Genomic DNA, 26,114 nt, shown 5'->3' with positions numbered 1-26,114 from the left:
GTTTCACAACTCACATTGAGATTTGTATATTACTCCAGTACAGTCTCCCTGAATAGACTAAGAATCATTACTTGGTCTAACTTGAGTATGAAACTGTGAACACAATCTCATTTCTGTAATGGTAATGCACTCTTACATCCTTATTGGACTGCTGATATACTCATCCTCTTTAAATAGCTTTCTTAAGTAGCTGCATTTCTTTATCCTCCTGTGTATACTTTTTTAATTTGTCCTCACTTTCTCTTGTGACAGAGGTAACCACAATAACACACAACACTTCCAGACATTCTATCACCAGGTATTCTTTCTTTTCCTTTAGATAGGGTCTGGTCAACAAATCTGCCATCTGCATTTGTTTACTTTGCTTGGGTGTGGCTCGTAAGTCAGGGTGCATATTAATTTATCAAGTTGTAGTTGAACCAAATAAAGACAAACTAATAGAATGCAGTTCTATTGACCTGGGGGGGTAATGACTAAACCGGTTTGAGTATGCTTCTTCAATACCTACAGAAAAGGGAAATTCACATATGAAGTTTTGGAGTAAAATTTACCTTTGAAATGTTGGTCTTGAGATGAGTTTGTAAACATCCTTTTTCTGAAAACATAGTAAACTTGTTATTATCAGTGACATAGTTGTTATTCTTTGTTTGTTCTTCAAATTCTGAGTTTCAAAAAATATTGTAAAATGTAAAGAAAAGATTGAAGTAGTTTTGGTCATAAACATTCCTTCTTTCAACAGTGCCTTTTTGTTTTTCCACAGGTTGCAACCGAAGAGGTGGACACTGGACTATCATGTTTGATTTTTCCTCCATATCAAGAGAAAAGGAATCTGTAATACAAATGGCAGAGCTGCGCATCCGGATGCCTGGGTTTTCAGGCCAACAGGTGTTTGAGGTGTTCCATGAGCATGAATATCCCTGCAGAAGGAACAAGACCTGCTTGAGTCAACTGCATTTAGGCTCCCTGTCTGCTGTATACCAGACAGGCTCTTCCTCAAGCTGGAAGGTTTACAACATCACAGAACTGCTCATAAACTGGTTTAATCAAAATGGCTCCAGTAATGCAAAAGAGATCAGAACTAACAACAGGAAGTCCTCAAATAGGAATGTACAGAATACCTATCAAGAAATTAAACCAGCAACATCTTTGAGAGAGCAACGACTGCATAATAAACAGGTAACTTCCTACACACTTAACAACAATATACTTATACTTCTGTACACAAAAGTCACAATGCTGGAACATCTGGGGGGAAGTTCCTCCCTGCTAAGAACTGCACTACATTCCAAGTATATTCTTGTACATGAACAGCCAAAAAAGAAGAAGAATTCTGAGAAGGCCAAAAGGCATAATCGCTACAGAAAACAGAAAGTAAAACTTGATAGCAGCAGTCTCCCAGTTTCTGGAAAACCAGATGAAAAGCCCCTTTGCCAGAAGGTAGACTTCTATATAGATTTTGAGCAGATAGGCTGGGGTTCTTGGATTGTATACCCAAAAAGATATAATGCATACCGCTGCGAGGGATTGTGTCCAAATCCAGTGGGGGAGGATTTGAATCCTACAAATCATGCCTACATGCAGGTAAGAGTTATTTTTTGACAAATTGCAGCCTCTGTACATTTATGCTAATCCATGTTTATTTGCTTATTAATTTATCCAGAACATTCCAATTTACCATGTATACCCCTTTTCTTTGGAGGGTCAGAGAGAAATATTCTGCAAGTTTACAATGACAATAAAAAACAAATAATCTGAATAATAGGTACTACAAATATTCTACACAGTGGGTAATACGATAGTTTTAGCACATAATCATTTTGGTATTCATGTGGAATTCAGTGAGTTCTATTCTCTTAAAATGGTTCCATTGGAAAGTATTTTCAGCTGACCACATCTGAAGCTTCTTTGGCAGGTGACCCCCCCCCCCCCCAACATTTAACATGAAGGAGGAAACTTAACTTCAAGGTCACATTGCAGTGCGAAAAATGGCAAAGTCAAGTTCAGTATAAACTTTTTCAGTGGAACCATTTTTTTGTGAATGGGTCTTGCTGCAGAAAATCCACAGAGCAACCTGGCAGGCTAATAAACAAGCAGTACAACTGGTTTGCTTGTATTGAGTGCTGCAAGTACAGATGCCTCTGACTAGGTATGAGGTGTAAGGTGGGACTGTTATAAACTATCATACCAAACAGTGCTCTGAAGTGCTGAAAACCATAAAGATTGCTCAGTCTCCCTTCTTAAACAGCTAGATCATGCACAACTAGTTCAAGTTTAGTAAATCTGTAAACAATGTTTCATTGAAAACCACAAGAACTGTAAATTTTCTCACATTGTGTTACAGGGTAGAATTGGTGATTGCAAAGTCATTCCCAGTGGCACAGTCAGCCCACAACATAAACCACTGGTTGCCACAATCAGTTTCAAGCAGGGGCCAGAGAAGGCTCTAAGGTCAACAGAGATCAGGCTGAAGACCTGGATGTTGACTGGAGAGAAAGCACAACAGTTCAATGAATTACTCGGGGCTCTAGCACCCCAAGAAGAAGTGGAAATACGTGGAGTTGAAGAAGAATGGCAATGTCTCAAAATATGACTGCAGAATAGCTATGTGGCTGATCCAGGATGGAAATAAGGTACATAAAGAAAGCGGGTCATGGAAAGCAGAAAGCGGGTCATGGAAAGCAGAAGTCCAGGAAGTCATCAAAATGAAAAAGGATTGCAAGAAAAAATGAGAGGCAGAAAAGATGGAATAAGATAGGAAAGAATACCGGTTGGCTAACAAAGAGGCTAAGAAAGGACTTGCAGCGGCAAAGAAGATAGCATCAGAAGCACTCTACCAGCTTCTGGAAAGCGACTGGGTAGGTGGCACAAAGAAATTACATCAAGTTGCTAGGCAAAGAAGATAAAGAAGATACTCCGACACCCTCCATAAGGGATGCCAGCCATAGCCTTCTCATTAGTCCACAGAACATCAAAAGCAGATGGAAGGAGTACTTCCAGCAGCTTTGAAAGAAAACCCCACAGAGGTTGTACTGCCCTAGACAAAGCATATGTTGAGAAAAGAAGAGGAGTCCACCATACAGGAACTGAGAACTGCACTAAGGAAAATTGTGTCAGGGAAAGCAGCAGACAAATATGAGGTCACAGCAGGTATGATCAAGATGTTGAGAAAGATAGGGGAGAAATTGCTCCCAAAGGCTCTTATAGCAGTGTGGAGAGAAAGAAGTATCCAAGATAACAGGAGAATAACCATACTAGTGCCGGTGTTCAAAGACAAAGAGGGGATTTCACAAATATGAGCAGTATAGCGGTATCAAACTCCCATCACACTGCATGGAAGTTCTGGAGAGGGTGATTAATAAATGAATACACAGAATACTAGAAAGTAAGATGGTAGATGAGAAGTCCAGATTCAGATCAGGAAGCAGCACAACCGACCCAGTGTTTGGAGTGAGAAATATACTTGGGAAAAAGCTTGAAATTAGGAAAGAGCCCAACTGGCATTCCTAGATTTGGAAAAAGCATATGGCAAGGTCCCAAGAAAGCTGATTTTAGCAGTCCTGTGGTGGTTTGAAGTCCCAGAAATATAGATAGAATTATTGTAAGCAGTGTAAAAGGAATCAATGACTCAACAGTGTTCAGCCCTCACAAAGGAGTTCCCAGTGGGAGTGGCTGTACTTCAGGGTTCAGCTGCGTGCCCACTGCTTTTCATAATGGTGAAGAACTACAGTAGCAAACAGGTTGGAAGGGACAGATCAACAAAGTTGCTGTATACAGTAAATGTGGCATCCCAGGCAGACTCTGAGAAAGAGCTTCAGCAAAGGATAAGTGAATGGGATACAAAACTGAAGGCTCATGGCATGAAACAGAATACAAATAAGACAACTGTAATGGCAACAAATGGGGGAAATCAGAAAAAAATGAAAACTGGGATAGAAGGACAATAATGGAACAGAATAACAGTTTTAAGTATCTGGAATGGGTGGTTGAGAACAAGAGATGTCTGAATGAAGCGATTACAGGTAGAATCAAAGGGGATGCAGCCAACTGGCACAGTTTCAGGTGTAGTATATGACTGAAGAATGCCAAAGAAACTGAAAAGTAAAGTGGACAAAACAGTGGTTTGACCAGTACTACTGTATGATACAGAAACCTGGGCAGTAAAGACAGAGCAGTTGAGGAAGCTAGATGTGATAGAGATGACGTGCCTGAGACTGGTGTTAAGATGCACACTGCAGGACAGATTAATAAATGAAGACATAAGAGTTGAAGCCAAAGTAGCTCTAATTGCAGAAAAGGTCAACTAGAACAGATTATGGTGGTTGGAAAGCATGTGCAGAAAAGGAGAAGACAATGTGGTGAAGAAGATTTGTGACAGACAGGAAGAAGGCAAGGGAAAATGAAGGCATCCGGCAAAGATGTGGATGGATTGTGTAAGAGAAGACCTTTGACAGTGAGGCATTAGTGTCAAAGAAGGTAGGGTAGGAGAGTGGCACTGAATAGAAAGACATGATGACAGTTGACAAAACACACTGACCCCATGTAAAAAAATAGGAAAAAGGGAGTTGATGATAATGATGATCATGATATTTAGTTCATGAAGTGCCACAATTACTCTCTGAAAATGGGAAACAAAAGCAAGTCTGTTGAGCAACTTTCTGACATCTGAAAGGTGATTAACAAGTTTCTGTTGAACACCCTGAGCACTATTAAGATAGGGGCCTTTATTAAGGATTAACAGTGGATACAAAAAGTGCACACACCCCTGTTAAAATGCCAGGTTTTTGTGATATAAAAAATGAGACCACAATAAATCATTTCAAAACTTTTCCCGCCTTTGATGCAACCTATAACCTGTACAATTCAATTGAAAAGCAAACAAATCTGTTAGGGGAAAAACATAAAAAATAAAAAAACGTACAATACGTGGTTGCATAAGTGTGCACACCCTTAAACTAATACATTGTTGTGTGTACACACTCTTAAACTATTTGCTGAAGCATCTTATGACCTCATGACTTCTTATGCTTCTTTAAGTTGCAGAATCATATTGAGCATTAGCGATTTTTATATTTTCTACAAGTTGTTGCTTTGCGCATAGTAAATGTTTGCTCCTGATCTGATTTATCTTGCAAGGGTAGAATTTGCCAAGGAAGTAAGATGTGAAGATGTTATAAAGCTCTGGTGGATATATTTGTAGTGCTTCTGAAGATGACCACCTCCATGGGCTGCTCCACTTCCAGCGACATTAACAATACTTTAACCTTACTGTAATTTACTTCGTAATAAGTGAGAAAAATAGATTGTATTTTGGACTTGTGATATTATGAAGTCAAAGACAATTATGAGTCATAATGGGACCACCTTGATGTAATGCATTCCATTAGTAAAAAGCCAACAAACACTTTGTGAATAAATGTTGCTGATCTTGCTAGTGGTTTGGATGCCATATGAAGTGACCTAGTAAATGTGACCAGTTTGATGTTTATATGAAGTAACTGTGAATGACCATGCCAAATGAAGTGGACTATGTGACTAGATGAAAACTACAGAACCTACCATACAAGGTAGGACAGAAGAGACCTTGAAACAGATGGAACATCTGTTAATAGAAGATTAGATAAAAAATGGAACCTAAGGTGGTGTGGTGCTTTAGAAGAAATTGAAAAAGTTATCCTTTTTGGAATATGTGAAAAAACAAGATGATGGAGTTAACTTGGGTATTGAGGATGTGAGGCCTGTGCCACTGCTAGAGGCTGTAGTTACATTTGGAAATCCAGGGCCAGTCATCATTGAAACTTATGAAAATAAAAAATATTATGGAAACTGTGGCAACCAGCATGGAAGTTGTCTGAATAGGAGGCCTTTGATTTTGGAACATGATTATTTTTTAGATGATACTGAAACATTGCTTATCCTTTGTGTATGCAGTGAGGGAGTATAAATGGAAGAGATTAATTTTAAACCATCATTTCTGGCTATATTTGAGGTTTTGTAGTGGAAAAGTAGTAATGCTTGACAGTCCAGATGAGTCAAGGAAGACAATAAGGGAATTAACTGAGAGTATGAATTAAACACAAGCTGCACGAAAAGGCACACACTGCTAGGTTAGAACACACAGATAATGTCCGAGAAATAGAGGCTGATTGCAAATATTTGGCCATTGGTACGAAAAACAGTTTAAAAATAACAAGAAATAACTTTTATCTTTTTTTTGGCTGATTTTAGCCGTTTAAGCATAGGGTAGTGGCGTGCAAACGGGATCGGCCAAAAATAAAAATAAAACCTTGAAAAAAGCTTTTTATTTAAAATCACAATTTTGCCATTATAGTCAATGGCAGGCAGAAGACAACAAGGCCAGTGAATACCGGTTGCTAAGGGGGAAGGCTCAGTGTCAGACTTGTAACTAGGCATTAGCAGGCAATTCTATACAAATGAGGGGAATGATACTGAATCACAGATTTCCCCTCATGGCTAGCCAGCACCCAACCGTGTAGGTGCAGGAAAACCATGGTGCAAGCCTAAGAGTTAGCTGACATCATAGAGGGGTGTGTGAGGCATACTGTAAGCTTATTGGAACTCTGTGGCTTGGGTTTGCCCTTATCTTAGCAGAGCTAAGGAAGTGAGGGGTGTGTCTGAAGCTGCCTAGCAGTATTTACATTGGCTAAATGGGTGTGTGCGCCACGCACCGGGTTTTAAACAAAAAAAAAAAATTAAACCAGGAAATACCAGCTCCATTCAAATCTGAGCACTGGGTTTGCACAGCACACCTTGAGGCTTAAACAGGAAGGCAATGGGAAGGGAAAACAGCAGTAGGAAGGTAATCAAGGAGAACTAGCATAGCTGGCAGGTGAAATATATCAGAATCAGCCAATTACACAGGCAGCACCCCAGCCCAGCCCAACACAGCACACTACTATAAACTATGCAAACACCTTTAACTCTGTTTTTTCCCATAAACTCTACACCACTGGTGTACACAAATGGAGAAATGTTACCTAACAAAAGCAACAAAATGATAGGGGCTGCATTCACTCTCATAAATCAACATGTGGAAGAGGCTGAGGGTGGTGAGGATGTGAATGCTGATGACCAACCCACAGTGAGGAGAAGGAGAAGAGTGTACAGACCCAGAGTAACCTACCAGGGACTACATGAGCTGGAGATAGTGGAGCATTATAGGGTGGACAGGGACCTCCTACAGCAAATTGTTGAGCTGTGCCTTTCCACACCTCACACACAAAACCAACTGAGGGAAACCCATCCCAGTGGATACCAAGGTATCTGTAGGCTTAAGAATACAATCACAGGTACCTTACAAAGGCCAACTGGGGATATCATGGGGATCTCACAGGCATCAGCATCCAGGGTACTCCACCAGTTCCTGGATTCCATGTCAGCACATGCTGGTGAGCACATATATTTCCTCAACACCCATGAGACATTGACCAGCAATATGCGTCTCTTCCAGCAAATAGCAGAATACCCTGAGGTAGTGGGTGCTATAGACTGCATGCACATTCACAACAAAGCACCACCCGGTGAGCAGGGTAGAGTCTACGTAAACCACAAGAGCTTTCCCTCCATCAACTGCCAGGTCATGTGCGATGCCCAGGGCATTATAATGAATGTGTGTGCTGGCAGCCCTGGAAGCTATCACAACTCCCACATCTGGCATATGATGCAGCTGTACCAGAGATTTACCAATGGGGACATCCTATATGGCCACCTAGTGGGGGATGCTGGTTGCGCACTGGAAAAGGGCTGATGACACCCAACAGAAATGCACATACACCCAAACAAGAACTCCATAGTGAGGCACACACACAGACCAGAATCATAATAGAGCATGTGTTTGGGCTGCTGAAGTCATGGTTCTGGTGCCTGGACATATCTGGTGGAGCCTTGCAGTACTCACCAGCTACATGCACTCAAATTCTCATTGTATATGCCATGCTACACAATATGATCCTGCGGAAACAGCTGCAGCAGGAAGAGCATGGGGCAGGGCCACATAGCCCCCCACCATTGCCAAGGCTTGCAGAGGCACAGAGTGACTTAGAGGAGGAACAACCTAAGCCTGCCCCAGTAGGCAGAAGGGGGCATGCCCAGCATGCCCAGGCCTTGGCAAAAAGGCAACACATAGCACATACACTATATTGTAGGAACCTAGGGAATGACACATCACTCTGACTCGCACATACAGTAAAAGGGATGCCAAACATGACACTACCTGTGCTTAACCATATATCAGGAATGTACCGTGTGCATTTCACATAGTCAGCCCTCCAGCACCATCCTCAGTAATGGCACAGCCACAAGGTAAGTCACGCTCACTGTCAGTTGCTGAATGTGGTAGTATATTCTGATACCCATATCTATGGTATGGATGTGAGCATGTTAGGAAAGTGGGTGGCTGAATGGGATGCCAGCAGATAGTAGACACCTATATCGGCAGCATGAAATCCTTAATGAATACTGGTGCCAACAAAGTAGGCAGTACAAGACAAGGTGACAAAACCCACTGCAGGACATGTGGTGGGCCAAATGTGTGTCCATAGGACACACACATGCATGTCAGTGAGGCTCACATAACCAACAACACACATATAGCAGGACAGGTGTAGGCAAATACAAAGAAAGGCTGTGCTAAAGCCCTTTGTTGATGGCTATGGAGAACAGCCCCCCTCCAGACCTACACAGACAGACTACAACAGGTCAGGCAGTGGGATGTTAGTTCTGAAGGGTAAGAAGTCTGAAAGTGAAATGTTGGTCAATAAAACCTAAGAACTGTAGTACATTGATATGCATATAGTCTGCATGATAGGTCAGAATACAGAATGAAATGGAGTACCTGAAATACCAGTACAGTCATAGCAAATGTTTACAATTGTCAGGTGCCCCCCCCCCACACACACACACACACACAATCCTATGAAGAAATGTAGTAATATGTACGTGAAGGTATAATAACAGTGGAGCGGAGCACAGATTATCTGAGCTGGCCAAAGTAGCAGGATAGATTCTAACATGAGTACAATATGCAGGGCTCTGTGTGTTAGGTTGTTGTGTGTGTTGTATATTGTGTGAAAGTGGTCAGCATGTAGGCTTGGAGAGTTGTGTCCTGGTGGCCAATGGCCAGTACTGTTGATGACAGGGCCAAGTTCTCACAACTGCAGTGCCAAACACATTGCATCCCAGCAAGACACAATCCAGCAGTAATCCATACTAATTGTTTGGATGTAATATCTGTCACCATCTGAAAGATGGACATGGCATACAAACAGTACACAGGTGGAAATACCCTAGACAGAGAGTGTATAAAATGTTACTGTGAAATGGACACACCTTTGGAATTGTGCATACAAGTTAGCAGCACATTAGTTGGCTGCATAGTATGGAATACTGATGTTGTCTGGCCAAACACTGGCAGACCACAAAAGGCACAGGTATCAACTACTGAGAAACTGCTGATGTCCCTGCACAAGCCAGCATAAGTGGAATGCCCCACATATATCTGTGAGTCAGCTGCAAGTAGCTTCCATAGCACACATGCACCCAGCTCACCCCACCATCAGCCACAGGTACCTCACAGGTCTTATCCCTACTGTTGGGAATGAGTACAATATGACCCCCACCTCTGTATGGGAATAGCCACAGAATGCAGCATGCTGAAGAGGTGTCCCATGCAGGTGTGTCCCTAGCTGTAAGCAGCACTCTGCCAGCATCCATACCAATGGACCAATAAGGAGAGGAACTATTGACATTAACACCTTGCACACCTACCCTGTCACCCCAGGAGAATATAGTGGCTTGCAGCATGGGACTGTAGGAGTGACACAATGCACTGGCCTGCTACAGATGGCCTGCATCACTACCAAATGCCCTACAGTCCTCTCTCAAAGGCCTGTGTCTCACCCATACTGCCATTTTTAATTTCTCCAAGTCTTTTGGGTTTCGAATACCATGACGGGAATGGATCCCATTCCTAAGTCAAAGTATGATTAAAGTTCATGAAATTAGTATTGTTTCACTCTTTGATGTTAGATAAAAGTGCTCTTCGCAGCACCCGGAATGTGCCCAGTAATGACTCCTTCTGCAATTCGTACGGTGTTACAGAAATTGGCAGCATATCTAAATAAGATTGTAAATTATTTTTTATAAGACCAGTTGCACCTACTACTACTGGAACTGTCTGGGTATCTTTCTTCCACATGGCTCTCATTTCTGCTTGCAGATCAATGTATTTTATGACTTTGTGTCTCTCTGTATGCAAGACATAGTCACTGGGTGTGGCGATTTCAATGATCAATGCTACTTTTGTCTTCTTTTCCTGGACCACTATATCCGGTTTTCTAGCATCTATCTTTTGAACTGTTGGTATTGGGTGATCCCATGTGATATAAACTTAATAATTTTCTATGATTCTTTGTGGCTCATGTTTCCAATGTTTTTCAGCCACTTCAATACCATAATGTTTGCACAATCTCCAGTGTAACAGTCTGGCCACATTATTATACCTTTCAGTGTACAGTCCCTCTGCCATTAGTGTGCTGCAGCCAGCAACAAGGTGTGTGACTGTTTCTAATTCGGTTTTGCAAAACCTACATATATCTGTTTCTCCCACATGTTCAATGGACTTTCTAAACCAGTGTGTACGTAATCCATTGTCTTGACCTGTCAATATTAACCTTTCATTTCTTGATGTGAATTCACCTCTCCTTAACCATTCCTGTGTTTGTTCTTGATCAACATGAGGCTCTTCCAGAAGTTTTCTATACTTGGAACTATATTTATGTTTTTTCCTCATTTCTTCCCTTCTCATCTGGTCCTTCACCTTATATTCTTTCTTTTGTTTTTTAGCACATTCAGTTGCTGCCTGATTTTTATCCACTTCTGGTTTGATTTCCCTTCCTGCTTGATGTCGATATGCATCTGTTAAATTAAGCAGAGATGTCGTCTTAGATTTATTCTCCTCATGTTTCAAAACTTTCACTACATTTGGGTCTTGTGAGGTCAGTAAATATGTGTGAAGTCCCACGACTGCAGATCTATACATGTAATCAATTTCAAGGTGGCCCATACCTCCTTCAGAATGGGGAATATATAATCTTGGTATACGATTTTTATAAATCATTTGGCGAGCATGAAGCATCCTTCTTATTTTAATATCCAGTCTATCCAAAACTTTTTGGGGCCAATCAATCACTCCAAAACTATAAGTAAGGACAGGAAGAGCAAATTGATTTATGGCTTGGATATTGTTCCTAGATGTCAGTGCTGTTTTCAGGATCAATTTAAGTCTTCTAAAGTATTCCTTACTAAGCTTTATTCGCATTTGTTCATGTTTTATTGCGGATCCTTTATCAATTCCCAAGTATTTATACACTTCCTCTTGCTCAAGCTCTTTTATATCACATTCTTGTCCCAAACTGATATTTTCCTGGTGCTGCAGTTTTCCTTTTTTAAAGGTTGCTTTTGCACATTTATCAAGGCCGAATGATTTTCCAATATCATCTGAAAAAGTTTTGACAACCTGCAGCTGTGCTTTAAGTTCCTCATCTGATGAGCTATACAATATAAATAATCAATAAAGAGAAGATGAGAAGTCACTAGACTTTGTTGTTTTCTAGAAGCCAAATTGTAGCCATGACCTAAGCTGTTAAGTAAACATGGATTAATGGCAAGGCAAAATAGCAATGGTGACAGGGAGCCACCCTGGAATATTCCCCTTTGGATTTTTATCCCTGGGATAATAATCTGTCCTTTATCATGGCTTAATTGCAAAGTGGTCTGCCACTGCTTCATGGTTACTGTAATGTAATCAATCAGTGTAGGATGTACCTTATACATTTTTTTCCATGAATGTGAGATACTATCAAATGCTTTTTTATAGTCAATCCATGCCATACTTAGATTCTTCCCTTTCTTACAGTTCTCCACTATAACTTTATTTGACAACAAATGATCCTTTGTTCATAGGTAGGTACTGGGCTATCTGCCCGAAGGCATATTTTAGCCCAGCCATGTTTTGCGGTATTCACCGCCCCTTTGCTTAGTTCCCTAGGCCCTTGAGCTAGCAGCTAGTACCCTTGGCCCCTATCTAGTAGAGCTGTTGGTATGATCCCTGTTGTGAACTTTCTGTTACCCACCACTCGTCAAGGTACCTCTTGAAGAGTGATAGTGAGGGGCTCTGTCTTATGTAGATCGGGACCTTGCTCCATAGCAAGGGAAGTCTTTGCAAAGGGAATCTGTCCCTCCAATATGTTCTATTCATTGTTGTGCTGAGGTTTATATCCCTAGAGCGTGTAGCTCAAGTAGATTTGGTTTTGCTAAGATGGAGCATGTTCAACAGTTCTGGGTTGGACATGGCTCTGTATGTTAGAAAGAGATTGCCTCTGAGAAGGTGGTATGCAACAGAGAAAAGCCTTAGCTTTTCAATCGTGCTGCATAGGGCAACTGTTTGAGGCCAGTAATCCTCTTAGTGAGGTACATCTGTGGACTCTCCAGCTGCTGGAGATGCCTAGCCAGGTACATTCCAATTGGTGCATTGTACTCAATAATGGGTCTGATGAGGGAAGAGTAGAGGGGCACCACTACATCCTTGGATCTTGATGTGAACCCTTTCGTGATCAGATGCGTCACATAGAAGGATTTTCTAACCACCTTGGCAACATGGTTATCAAAGAAAAGCTGACAATCTACTTGGGTCCCTAGATCACTTATTATTTCTTCAGATTTCAGGGGGTTACCTCCTATATGGTAGTTTGCGGGTACTCTGTTTTTCCCAAAGGTGATTACTACGTATTTTTTAGCATTTAGCTTGAGAACATGGCTTTGACAACATGCATCAGTCTCATTAAGGCCCTTCTGGAGGATATCCATGTCAGCCTGAGACTATTTTAGTACCCAATTTGCAGTCGTCAGCAAACTTGGTCAGTCACAGCCCTTCAGTGTTTGCCTGTACTTCTGAGAAGTATATGCCAAACAGGAGGGGCCCCAGGATAGAGCCCTGAGGCACACCGCTCATTACTGGTCTGTATTCGGACATAGATCCCACAACTTTTACTTTGTTGGATCTGTCTGAGAGCCAGTTTGTGATCCACCTTGTGACATAAGGGTTTATGCCTAGGTTGGTGAGTTTATGGGGAATGGTGTCAAATGCTTTAGCAAGGTAAAGGTAAGTCGTGTGTAACTCCTTTCCCTTATCTATAGCCTGAGTAACTGTCTCAAAGTCCACCAGGTTCAGGAGGCATGATCTGCCCTTGATGAAGCCGAACTGTGTGAGGTCAAGTGTTTGGAGGTTCCCAATCTCTCCATTTATGAGTTCCATAATGATTTGCTCCATTGCCTTACAGATCAGACTAGTCAGGCTTATTGGTTGGTAGTTCCCAGGGTCGGTTGTGGGCCCACCCTTGTGCAGTGGAACCACCATTGCTGTGTGCCATTCTATGGCACATATCCTGTCGAGAGGCTGAGACTGAACAGGGTATTCAGATGCGGGGTTAATTCATTTTGGAGCTTGCGTATGACACAGCCCGGGACACCATCTGGTCCCATGGAGGCAGTGATTTTAGCTTTAGATAGAGCCTTATTAACCAATGTATCAGTAATAATTGGAGTTACAAAATCCCCTGGAATAGTAATAGGCCCTGTAGGTGGTGGTGGGGGTGGGGGGTTTGCACTGAAGCTATTAGCCAAGATGTTGGCAATGTCAGTGGGGTCAGTGTATTTTGTTCCATTTTGTACTAGCTCAGAACAGACCTGAGCATTGCCATTTAGGTTATTGACGTAACTATAGAAGGCCTTATGGTTATCCTTGGCATCCTTGGCAACCTTCTTTTCGAAATTGGCTTTAGTTGACTTGATGAGGGCCCTCAGTTTCTTACTAATGCTAATCAGGGATAATTTTTCTACTTGAGATTTGGCCTTTTTTTTGTATAAGTCTCCTCCTTTTATTGTATAGTTTGCTTATGGCCTGGGTCCGCCAGACTGGTTTCTTCTTGCTTGAGGAAGGAGTCTTGGTTTTATTTGGGATAGCATGGTCCAGGCAATCCTGAAGATGTATATAAAGTGCCTTGGTGTAGGATTCTGCATCCTGGATATCATTATCCTTCTGCAAGGGAATAGTGAAGCTTTGCACTTCGGATGCAAGTAGTTTGAAGTTTGCTTTGGAAAGGTTTTTTATGATGGTTTCTTTGACTGGGGGAGGTGGAGGGGTGAGGATGTCCAGGGTTATCAGTTTGTGATCTGAAGTTTGTGATCTGATCTGACCAGAGAGGGAGTGATAACGGGTGTGGTACAATGGGCGCCCATATTTGTTTTGACTAAATCCAATACATTGTCCCCTCTAGTGGGAGAACATACCAGTTGTTCAAGGGCATTTAAATTTATAAATTCTATGAACCGCTAGGCATAGGAGTTAGAACTTTGGTAGTTTGCCCAGTCTATACCAGGGTAGTTGAAATCACCCAAAATTATGGTGTTGGGTAGGACCTTTATATTTTCTAATGCCTCAAGGAATGCTGAGTGAGCATCTTGGGACATGGTGGGTGACCTATAGCAGGTTATGACTTGAAATGTTGTTTTGCCTGCTGATAGTTGTGCATGGATGATCTCTGGGGCATCATGCTGCACCACTAACCTGGAGATGTGGGTATCCTTGATGAATATGGATACACCTCCGCCCTTTCTACTGTGATCCGGTAACTGAGGCTGGAAGGTATGATATGAATTGTAACCTGGTAGTGCTGGGGTGCTCTCTGGAGCCTTGAACCAGGTTTCCATCACTGCACAAACATCGATTTTTCTCCATACTGAGGAGTGCCTCGAGTGTGTGCATTTTGAGGTTGAGACTTCTGGCGTTGAGTAGCATTACCCTTAGTTTTTGGTTACCTGTGCTGGTACGGTGGTTGGTTTGTCCTTTAAGCCTTGCCTAAAAAAAGGCACTATAGGGACGGCAAGAGCCTTGGTCAGTATTCAAAAGCCAAGGGGTGACAGGTACAAACCATCTCTGGTGAAACAGTGAGGCTTGTTTATCATGTCATCCCAGGCAGACAGACACTGGATCCCCTTAGAATGACACCAGAAGCTTAGCCAATTGTTAAAATTGATCATTTTGTCTTTGTATTGTAGTATCATTCTAGGTGAAGGTAGTATGCTACTCAAGGTCAGGGTCATACCAGCTTGGGCTACATTATCAGAGAGGTCCTCAATGTCTCTTTTCATGTAGTCCAGGGAGGTACGTCTTAGATCATTCACACCAACATGTACAATGACAGCATTATACTTGTACTTGTTCTGGAGTGACCTAAGTGCCTGTGTTATGTGGCGGATCCTAGGACCTGACAGGCAGCTGACAGTAACCTTCTCCTTGTTCAGCCTGGTGAGTGGAACATCTGTGTGCCTTACTATAGAGTCTCCTATTACTAGTGTGTTGGGTATGGTGTTTTGCCTTAGGGGCTGTCATGCTGAGGTGAATTATGTGTTTTCTGGCTTGTGTTTGGAGGGGCAGGTTGCTTGCTTGTCTGCTTTGAAGGGCACTGTTTCTTTCTCAGATTGGTACCTAGTACCTCCGAATATATTTTTGTGTATTTATGTGTATGTTTTGCCGGTGCTTGTTTTGTAGATCCATGTGTGACTGGTGGTGTGATGCTAGTGTGTCTCATCTCCTCTTGACTGTCTGTTACAGTCATGGGTTGAGAGTGCTTAGCCTCCAGTCTGGCTGTGTATTTGCATCTCTCACAAGTGTTTGTGTCTAGAGGTAAGAGGAGAGGGTTGTCTGTATACATGAGGCAGTTGTGACATTGCCTCAGCATGCCCAATTCCACCACATGAACTGGAGAGTACACCTGAAGCTGACCTCTGGACATGCTTGGAAAAGTGAATTTCACTTGTCTTGCGGACAGTCGAGGGTCTTGTGCTGTATTATAATAGTGCTGTCTAGGAGATTTGGAAAATAATAGTGCTGTCCAAGAGATTTGTGCAAGTGCTGATTTGGGTTATGCAAGTGCTGCAATAAGAGCAGTTGATCTGAAGCACTTGAGTTGAGGCTTGCCTAGTTTTAAGGGAAAATTTGCAGTGCAGACTTTGTGTAGCCAGCAATAGTATACCCCAGCTAACCAGCGCTGCCCAATGTTGCTCTGTGCGCAAGACCGTGCAAAAAGAGAGTTGCAGGGTTTTAAGAGAGAGAGAGATCAAGGAGTTTGGAATTGACCCAAAATGGCCAAAAAAACTACAGTTTCTAGGCAGTAACCACTCCTACAGGGACAGACAGGCTGCTCAGTCTTAACCACTGCCACTGGTGAACACAGAGACTTCCCTTTAGCCCAAGTAAGCACTGGCCTCCAAGAAACTTACAAACCGTTCAGAACAGCAACTCTGTAACTGAACTTTTTTTTTAATTATAGAAAGTGGGAAAATAGCAAGTTTTTTTGTTTTTGTTTAAGGATAGCAGAGGCACACATGTAGCAAACTAGTCAGAACAGTGCACTAAATAACCCCAACACATGTGTGCTAGGTCAGAGGCAGGTAAAATGCAATTTTAAGAAAAAAACGATTTTAAATTAAGTGCAACACAAAAATGCAATAAACAAGCTCTAGGTAAGTTATAAATACTGTTTCTAACACAGATATCAACTTTTGCAAACAAGAAAATGCCGAAAAGTAGGCTGCAATGCAGTTTTTCTAAGAAATAAATCAGAAGAAAATACTTAAAATCTCAAAAGTGGCTCCTTTCTTCTCTCAGCATTTTCTCTTCTTGGTAGGTGCTTCAGCAACAACTATCAAGCCTGGAAAAATGCCAAAACCATGCGGTTGCAGGGTTTTAAGAGAGAGAGAGATCAAGGAGTTTGGAATTGACCCAAAATGGCCAATAAAACTATAGCTTCTAGGCAGTAACCACTCCTACAGGGATAGGCAGGCTGCTCAGTGTTAACCACTGCCACTGGTGAACACAGAGACTTCCCTTTAGCCCAAGTAAGCACTGGCCTCCAAGAAACTTACAAACAGTTTATTGCAGCAACTCTGTAACTGAACTTTTTTTAAATTATAGAAAGTGGGAAAATAGCAAGATTTTTTTTGTTTTTGTTCCATATGACTTTCTTGTATTGCCCCTTTGTTCTATTGCCATAATTGAGTTTTCTTCTAAATGGCTATAAACTCTGTCGGCGTCAATCCCTGTCTATAGTTTATACGTCGTTGGAAGAACAGTTATTGGTCTATAATTTTTAGGGTAGCTTGCAGGTTCACTCTTAAGTAAGAGCATTGTTTTTCCTGTTGTTAACCAGTATGGTGTCTGTTTGGGGTGTGCATATAAATAGTTCTTACTCATGGCTATATCCTTGTGTAAAGAAGTTAATACTTTAAGCCAAAAGTTAGGTACTGCATCTGGGCCTAGATTTTTCCAATTAGAGGCTTTTCTCAACTTTGTTTCAATCTATTTAGCTGTTACTTCATCCCATATCATATCCTGTACCTTTAAACTTCGTATTCTTTCTTTTACTTCTTCTGTCCATTTAGTATCTTTATGTTCCACAGGATCTTCATAGATATTTCTCCAAAATGTATCTACTTCCTCTTTTTTTGGCAGTCTATTAATTCCTTTTATCTTACTTCCCAGTTCTCTATAAAATTTTTTTGGGTCATCAGGAAATTGCTTATTTTGTACTTTCCCCTTATATTTATCTTTGTATCTTCTAAGTCCTTCTGCCTGTTTTGAAATTTTTAATTTATCTCCAATAGTGCATAATAGATCCTAGTCTGTTCTAATACTGCACATTGCTTTTATCACAGCTATCTTTCTTAATATTTTTGTTGATCTGTTCCCTCTTCTATAATCTTCTAAAAATCACACTTCTTGTCTTAGCTGCTTTATAGTTTTCTCTATTCGATATTTCCATGATGGTATTCGCTTTCGCCCCTCTTTTCCCTTGCTACCCTATGTTCTTGTGGTAGAACTTTATCAGTTATTAATTTAGCAGCACAGCAATATATTCTGTTCTTCTGTTATATTGCATGGATCTCTATGGACAGTCCTAATTACTGTGTTCATTTGTTTATCAAGCTTCAGACTTTTGGGGTTTTATTAACCTTCTGCAGTCTATTTCTCTCATTGATCTTGATATATCTGTCTTTGTCTATTAAATCAAGCAACTCTTTTCTTAACTCCTTTTCTTCCATACAAGGGCACATCCCTTGTTTTCCATTTCCTGCAGGCATTCCATAGAGAGTTCTACAGCATCTTCCTGTGGCACATTCTCTTCAATTTCATCCTATGCCATCTGTTGTTCTGTCATATGGGAACTCACTAGCCTATCACTCCTCAACATTGACTGCATCAGAGTTTCCACAGTTTCCTGTTCCTTTCCTTCCTGTCTAGCTTCAAGTGAACTTTTATACTGGTTTCCTGTGGAAGGCTCCAAAATATCTTGATATGGCACCTGACCTGTTGCTTCCTGTTCCACTGGTTTCCCCTTAATTTGGATATCCATTGCCCTATTCTGTTGTGGTGCTTTCTGCATTTGATTTTCTACACTGAATCCTTCTCTTTGCAGCTGTTCCATTACCTCAATTTCTATTTCTTTGACTTCTCCATTACTAATCTCTTTTTCTACTTTTCCTCTTCATCTTCTTATTTTTGTATTGTAAAATTTTCCATATCCAGATTCCTTTGCCTATATATATTTTTTTCAAATAGCTTTGGTGCTGCTCTTTTTATATTAGTTAGTTTTGCTTTCTCCTTTGCATAAATATTACACCATATTATATCTTTTTTCCTTTCCCCTGTCCATATTTCTCCTTCACATGTCTCCTGATCTTCTTGCTTTTCCTTATTTTGGGGACTCATTCCATCATGTTGTGATGTAGTCTGTTTTAGACCTTCTACATTAAATCCTTTACTTCGCAGGCACTCCATAACTTCAACTTCTATTTCTTTAACTTCTGCTTTACTAATTGTCTTTTCTGCATTAAATCTTTGTGTTTTTAATCTTTTTATTGTGAAATTTTCCATATCCGGATGCCTTTGCCTGTATTTTTCTTCGAATACCTTTGAAACTGCCTTCTGTATATTAGTTAACCTGGCTTTCTTCTTTGCATAAATATTGCACCATATCAAATCTCTTTCTTTCCCATGTCCATATTTCTTTTTTATATTTTTCAAATATCTCTAGGTTTTGTTGTTTATATTTTCTCACTTCCTCGGAGGCTTCTTTTTCCAAAGAGATAAAAGTTTTTTGATCTATATACTGTTTTTTCAAAAATCTGTTGTATTAATGAAAGCAAATTTTTATTTGAAGCTTGTGAGAGTTTTTTCTGTGGAAGTATTTTTCTTTCCTCTAATTTCTCTTTTAATCATTTGTATATCTTATGTATGGAAATTCTGGGCATTTTGCGTAATAGTAACATTACATAATTTCTTTCTTATCCTCAGTAGTCCACTATGTCTTTATGGCTCTTCTTTGGCCAATCAATTTTTGTCATTTTTGTGGACTGCTACTTCCTTCTACAACAGGGCGACCAATGTATGTTATCTCATCGATTCCCAAATAACAGCATAACACAGTCCACAGAACACAAATGCAAGGCCATGTTAACAACTCCCACTAGCATGTCCACCATGTCCTACTGCATGAACTGTGGACAAACCCCTAAATACTGCTGGGATGAAGTGATAACTATAGGGATACATATCAGATTACATTTGGATAATGTTCAGAAGAGGATAGAATAATAGAGGGGGGGGTCGAAGCATTGACACTATGGAGTGTGTGAAGTCTGAAACTCAGATGTGTGCACATACTATCCCTGCCTGCAAACACAGGAATGGGTGGCTACAAACCTGCTCGTAAACCATAATGTGAACGGGTAATGACCAGAAATATGAGCCCTGCCTCTGGGTAACCTGTGTGAATCTGTACAGCTATGAGGTATGGCCACAGCAGGATACAGCCATACTGTCATGTCGATGGATGTACAAGCATGAAATCCTCAGCCACCACAGTACCACGATGCTGAACCATTTACACAAACCCATCAGCAAGTGTCTGCAGCTCCCCCTCCGGAATGGCATGATTGTGCAAGAATATGTAGGCTTCAGACCACAATACTGGACACAGCTTCATTCATCTTGTGTTCCGCAGGAAATTACTGCAAGCAAATATGTATACTTGTCAGTAGCTGATGACATAAAACATCACAGTGTAAAACAGTACATGTGTCTAAATATCTCTGCTAACACCAAAACCATGTAGCAGAAGCAGCACAGACATAATTAGTTACAGTATCCCACAATCCTTTGGTCAATGTGACCCCATATTGTCAACCAATCTACAGATATCCTGCAGAAACAGGTTGCTAGCTGTAGGTGTAGAACACACAAGCCTTCACTGGAGTACAGCCTACCTGGAATGGATTCACAATTCAATACAGAAGGTCATACTGGGCATGCTCCCACACTTACAGAAATGAAGCCCATGTCTGGCAAAAACAGTGGACTATACATATCTGTCAGTCGCAGATGTTTGTGCGCACACTCCACATTGCACACCAGTCATGCTTTGCATACTCATCAGATAGGAATACACACGCATATCCAAGGACAACACACTATAATAGGCCAAACTTACACATACATAGATGTGTGGAAGAGAGTGGCTGACAGTGACAAAGACCTTCCCATCATGAGGCCTGTCCCACCCAGCACACATCCAGTTGGCTAATACCACATGATGTGCAAATGTCAATCACTGTAGAGATTTGCTTCTGGTATCCCTCAGCACAACAATGTCTGTGGTGCTGGTGATAACTGTTTAATATGACTGTGCAAGTCATTATTCATCTAGCAGTTGTATAGATGTTCCTGTTAAATGTAAACCTGTGTGTGACCGAGTATTGTGTGTGTGCTTCCAGATGAATGGTTTATGGCCCATTCACACACTCTCCGCATTGCCCTTCTTTGGCAAGCCTGCTGATGTCATTCACCTTGAAATACACCATTGGGGAAGGAGTAGCTCTATAAGCTCCGTGGCATGTGCTATAACTGCATAATGCTATAGGATGATGTACTAGTTAGGTAGGAGTTCTAATCCCAGACATGGCAACTGTGAAACTCTGTGTGCATTGCCCTACCTTGGTAAGCCTGCTGATGTCATTCACCTTGAAATACACCTTTGGGGAAGAAATAGCCCTATAAGCTCCGTGGCACGTTCTAAAACTGTGTAATGCTATACTGTAATGTACAACCTAGATAGGATTTCTAATCCTAGATATGGCAACAGTGAAACTCAGTGTGTTTGTTTGCCTGTGTAGGGATCAATGCTTTTGAGGCCATTCACAGTCACTACACTTTCTATTGCCCTACTTTGGCAAGCCTGCTGATGTCATTCACCTTGAAATAAATATTTGAGGAAAATGTAGCTCTATAAGCTCCATGGTGCATGCTATAACTGCATAATGCTATAGTGTGATGTAGGAGTTCTAATCCTAAACATGGTAACTGTGAGGCCATTCACAGTCACTACACTTTCTATTGCCCTACTTTGGCAAGCCTGCTGATGTCATTCACCTTGAAATACATATTTGAGGAAAATGTAGCTCTATAAGCTCCATGGTGCATGCTATAACTGCATAATGCTATAGTGTGATGTAGGAGTTCTAATCCCAGACATGGTAACTGTGAAACTCTGTGTGTTTGTTTGTGTATGGATCAATGCTTTTGAGGCCAATCACAGTCACTACACCTTCCATTGCCCTACTTTGGCAAGCCTGCTGAAGTCATTCACCTTAAAATACACCTTTGGGGAAAGATTATCCCTATAAGCTCCTTGGCACATGCAGTAAATACAGCACAGTGTAGTAGTACTACATAGCTAAAACTGGGTCTGAATCTCAGCACTGTCAAGTGTGTGTGTGTGTGTGTGTGTGTGTGTGTGTGTGTGTGTGTGTGTGTGTGTGTGTGTGTGTGTGTGTGTGTGTGTGTCATCAGTATCCTGTGTGGAGGTAGTATATGATTGTAACTGGACTCCTTGTGAGGTGGGTTTTATATGGAGGACCTATTATATGTCACAATGTCCACCTTACAAGGACAACAGATGTCAAACAGCAGAGAGGCTGGTGTAGACAATCCATACCCCTACATGTGACATTATGGATTGGGGAACAATATAGGCAACCATTGTATTACCCAGAGAACACTATCCACCCATGTCTCATACACAAACACCACTCGGCTAGGCAACAACCACTATGTTGGTAGTTCCTTGCATATTGCCCACAGATAGTAACCATGGTGTGATTGCAGTGGACTACAGAGGACATAGCACCCTGTTCCATCCCTACAATAGGCAAATAATTGCTTACAGTGGTCCTTTGCTATGTTCCCCACTGGACACCTGCAACAACTGTAGAGTCAACAAATATAACCCACAAAGGAAATACCATGCCTTATACACATGCCCTGTATGGACAGATGCCACTAACACCAGTGAATACCTGTATCATGCTGTCAATGTAGGTGCAGGATCAATCTCAGTTCCATAGCTAGTTATTACCACATGAGGTCAAGAATGTCATGGCAGATGAACAATCTGTCCACACAACATGCCCTAGACACCCCCAAGTAAACGTCCACATGTTAAAGAACATGAATGTGGAATTGCATAGAGCTTGCTATATTTGCAGGTCACATGTGTATTCCTCCATAAGAAATGTAGGCCAGTGCTGTGGCAGTCTGCCTGTAGTTTGCACAGTGCTTTTTGACATGCCTAGCAGCTCAGTGTACTTACCCAATGTGATGTTATGTCCAGATATTTGTCAGCTGTACTGCTGCCGGGCCACCATAACTGTTGTATATTTCTGACAAAATAGTCAGATGCTGTACAGATGTATGTCAATAACTAGTGGGTAGTATGTGGGCTTGAGACCTCTGCTTCTCCAGTTATGTGTCAGGACAGACAGGAGTGTGTGAAGCCATAAACTGTGTGAGCATATCTAGTCCAGTATTTATATGACATCCCAATTTACATGGCTGTTAACATCCACTTTGTCAGGTTTGGTCCACATGTCTTGCACTAAGGGGTTCTGTGTATACCTCTGGACTGACCATGTCAGACTGTCCACATGTATTGTTTATATCTTTACTGTATTCTACAGGACCATTACTGTGAAATCTTTGGTACTGTACTATGATCTTAGGAAGCCTGTCAGTAACTGATGGCGTGCATGTCAATATCAGATGTGACATCCCACACACAACATTTCTGTTAAGACAACCACTGTTACAGTAGCAGCAGTCTACATGTATACCTGGAATAGTTACATGACATCCACTTGCACTAAGAGGTTGTGACTATTGGTGCTGAGGTATGACTCCAGTACATGTTCTGGACATATGTTAAACATATATATAGATATCTATATCTATATCTATATATCTATATCTATATCTGTATATATATACCCCAAAAACTTATCCAGCACTCAATAATAGGAGACAGCACGGCAATGTCAAGCCTTTATTGCAAGCACAGTCTGCCTCACAGACCGGTTTCGCTCGAAAGCGTTATCAATGGGTGCTCAACTGCAGTGTCGCCCACATTTAAATGGAAACATCAGCAACTACATTTAAAGTAACAGAACACAAAACAGAAAAATACAATCATTTAAACACCAACCTAGGAAAAAAACATCCCTATTTAAACACCTAAATATACAAATATCTACATTTAATTCAACACCAAATGAATATGCAATTTGTATACAAAATATTAATAATTAAAAGATACAAATATACATAAATAAATGTGCACATGAATAATGAAACATACACACATGAATATATATAAATATATATATATATATATATATATATATATATATATATATATATATATATATCCATGTGCATATGCACAAATTAATAACCCTTATTTAAACACTCAATGTACTAGTATCAATATTATAATATAAATAAATAAATTCCTCTACTCATAAAGAAGGGGAAAGCCAATAAATGGAGATTAAATTACCACTGGTCACTGAGCCCTGGTTTAAAAAGGGCCCCTAATTGATAATCCATCTGTATTCCTTATTGTTCAATATATTATGTCTAACAGTGTCATTCACAATATGTGTCTTTATCATATCAATTCCTACAAACACAAAATGTGCGGTAGGATGCACCAATATGTGCTTATATAAAGCACTACGGGTCCTCATACATTTAATGTTACTGATGTGTAAGGCTATTCTCTGTTTTAGTGTACAAGAAGTCTGTCCTATGTAAAAAGACCCACACTGACATATTGACATATATATATATATATATATATATATATATAAAACCCACGTGCTTGTACATTTAATAAGACCTCTAATATTGTATACTTTCCTGGTGTTCACCGAAGTAAAAGAATACATTTTGGAAATTAATTTACAATATTTACAATGCCCACAGTATGTACTTCCAACTATAGTGAGAAGTACCTCCATATTAGGACCTTGACTTTTCTTAAAAGAGGACAAATATTGTCCTAAAGATTTCCCCTTATTGTAACCAAATTCACACCTTTGATGCAATAGAGTGGAAAATAATGGATCTAAATATAATACATTCCAGTACTTAGAAATGATCTCCGTAATTTTAAATGTATTACTGGCATAAGTAGTAATAAACCTCTCCCCTGCTGACCTAGACTGTCTGGGAAGAGGAACATCCTGTAACAAGGTGGTCCTGCTACTAGTCTGGAAACGTTTGTATGCATTATCCACCACATGCTTTGCATAAACCCTGACATTAAACCTTTCTTTCAGTCCCAAAGCCTGTTTTTCATATTCAGTAGGGGCAGAACAAATCCTCTTAACTCTCTGAAATTGTGCTACAGGTATATTTCTGATGGCATGAGCAGGGTGGTAGCTGGGCATGTAAAATAGAATTCTTGGAAAAAGGTTTCCTATGTAATGTGGTAACAATGGTACCATCCAAAACTTTAGTAACATTAACATCCAAGAAGTCAACTGTGAACAAATCAAGCCTACCAATAAACTTGATACAATACTCATTGCCATTTTAAATACTGTTTAAAATTGTCCCATGCATCTGCTCCGTCCTGCCACAGCGCCCAACAATTATCCAGGTATCGACGCCACATTATACGTTGTGGTGAAAAAGGAAAATTATTGACATGAATATATTGGGCCTCAAGATACCCCATAAAAAAGGTTGGCATAAATGGGGGCAAAAGTAGCCCCCATAGCCGTACCTTTCATCTGTAAATACCACTGATTGCTGAACTTAAACGCATTATGCTCCAGCACCAATTTCAATAAGGATAATAAAAATTCCATCTCCTGTTCTGAAAAGAGACCTGACTGCCTCCTCCAATAATTAACACCACATATACCCCCCTGATGGGGGATACTGGTGTATAAGGACTGAACATAGAGTGTCCCTAACTGTGCCTGGTTTGAAAACTGCAGATCACCCATAAGTTGCAAAAATTCTTTAGTATCCCTAATCCTAGCTCTGATCAGGGGTAATAAAGGTTTCAACCTAAATTCAAGGTACTCAGACAGGGGTTCAATTAATGAACCCCTGCCCACCACTGTGGGCCTACTTGGGGGGGTCATGCAAAGTTTTGTGGATGTTGGGAACTAAATAAAAATACTGAGAAGCTGGTAAATCTACTGTTAATTGTGTAACCAAATTAGCAGATATAACACCCTGTTCCCTAACTTTAGATAAAAATGTGTCTGTTACTAACTTAAACCCTAAAGTTGGATCGACAAGTAATGGGCAATAGGAAACTGGGTCATTAAGCTGTTTAAAAGCTTCCATTTCATATTGTAATTTATCCCAAATAACCACAGCACCACCTTTATCAGCCCCTACCACAACTATATTAGGGTTATTGATAAGGGGTTTTAAAGCATGACATTCATCTAATGTGAGGTTATCTGCAAAAGAACAAAAAAATCTGCGCCTGATTAGTTTGTAGTTCCTGTATAACAAGCTGTTCAAAAGTTTTAACAGTGCTACAATAAGGTGGTTGAAAATCAGACTTTCTAAAATGAAAAGAACCCCTATCCCCAACTTGCATATCTACATGTTGATGAGCAGA

At 40.7% G+C, this 26,114-nt stretch overlaps 1 protein-coding gene across 1 annotated transcript in view; it reads left to right on the top strand.

The window, feature by feature from the left end:
• Positions 1–764: 764 nt before the first annotated feature.
• LOC122801601 (nodal homolog) overlaps positions 765–26,114 on the top strand; it is an 88,965-nt gene continuing 63,615 nt past the window's right edge. The window contains exon 1 of the mRNA XM_044071071.1: positions 765–1,581. Coding sequence (XP_043927006.1) covers positions 793–1,581 — 789 coding nt within the window. The 5' untranslated portion in view covers positions 765–792. The remainder of the gene's footprint in view (positions 1,582–26,114) is intronic.

The sequence above is a fragment of the Protopterus annectens genome, chromosome 1.part0 (genome assembly GCF_019279795.1).
Source record: "Protopterus annectens isolate FY-2018-M chromosome 1.part0, PAN1.0, whole genome shotgun sequence".
In the NCBI taxonomy this organism is placed as follows: domain Eukaryota; kingdom Metazoa; phylum Chordata; order Ceratodontiformes; family Protopteridae; genus Protopterus; species Protopterus annectens.
The sequence above is the reverse complement of the archived record's forward strand: the minus strand, read 5'-3'. Positions and strand labels throughout refer to the sequence as shown.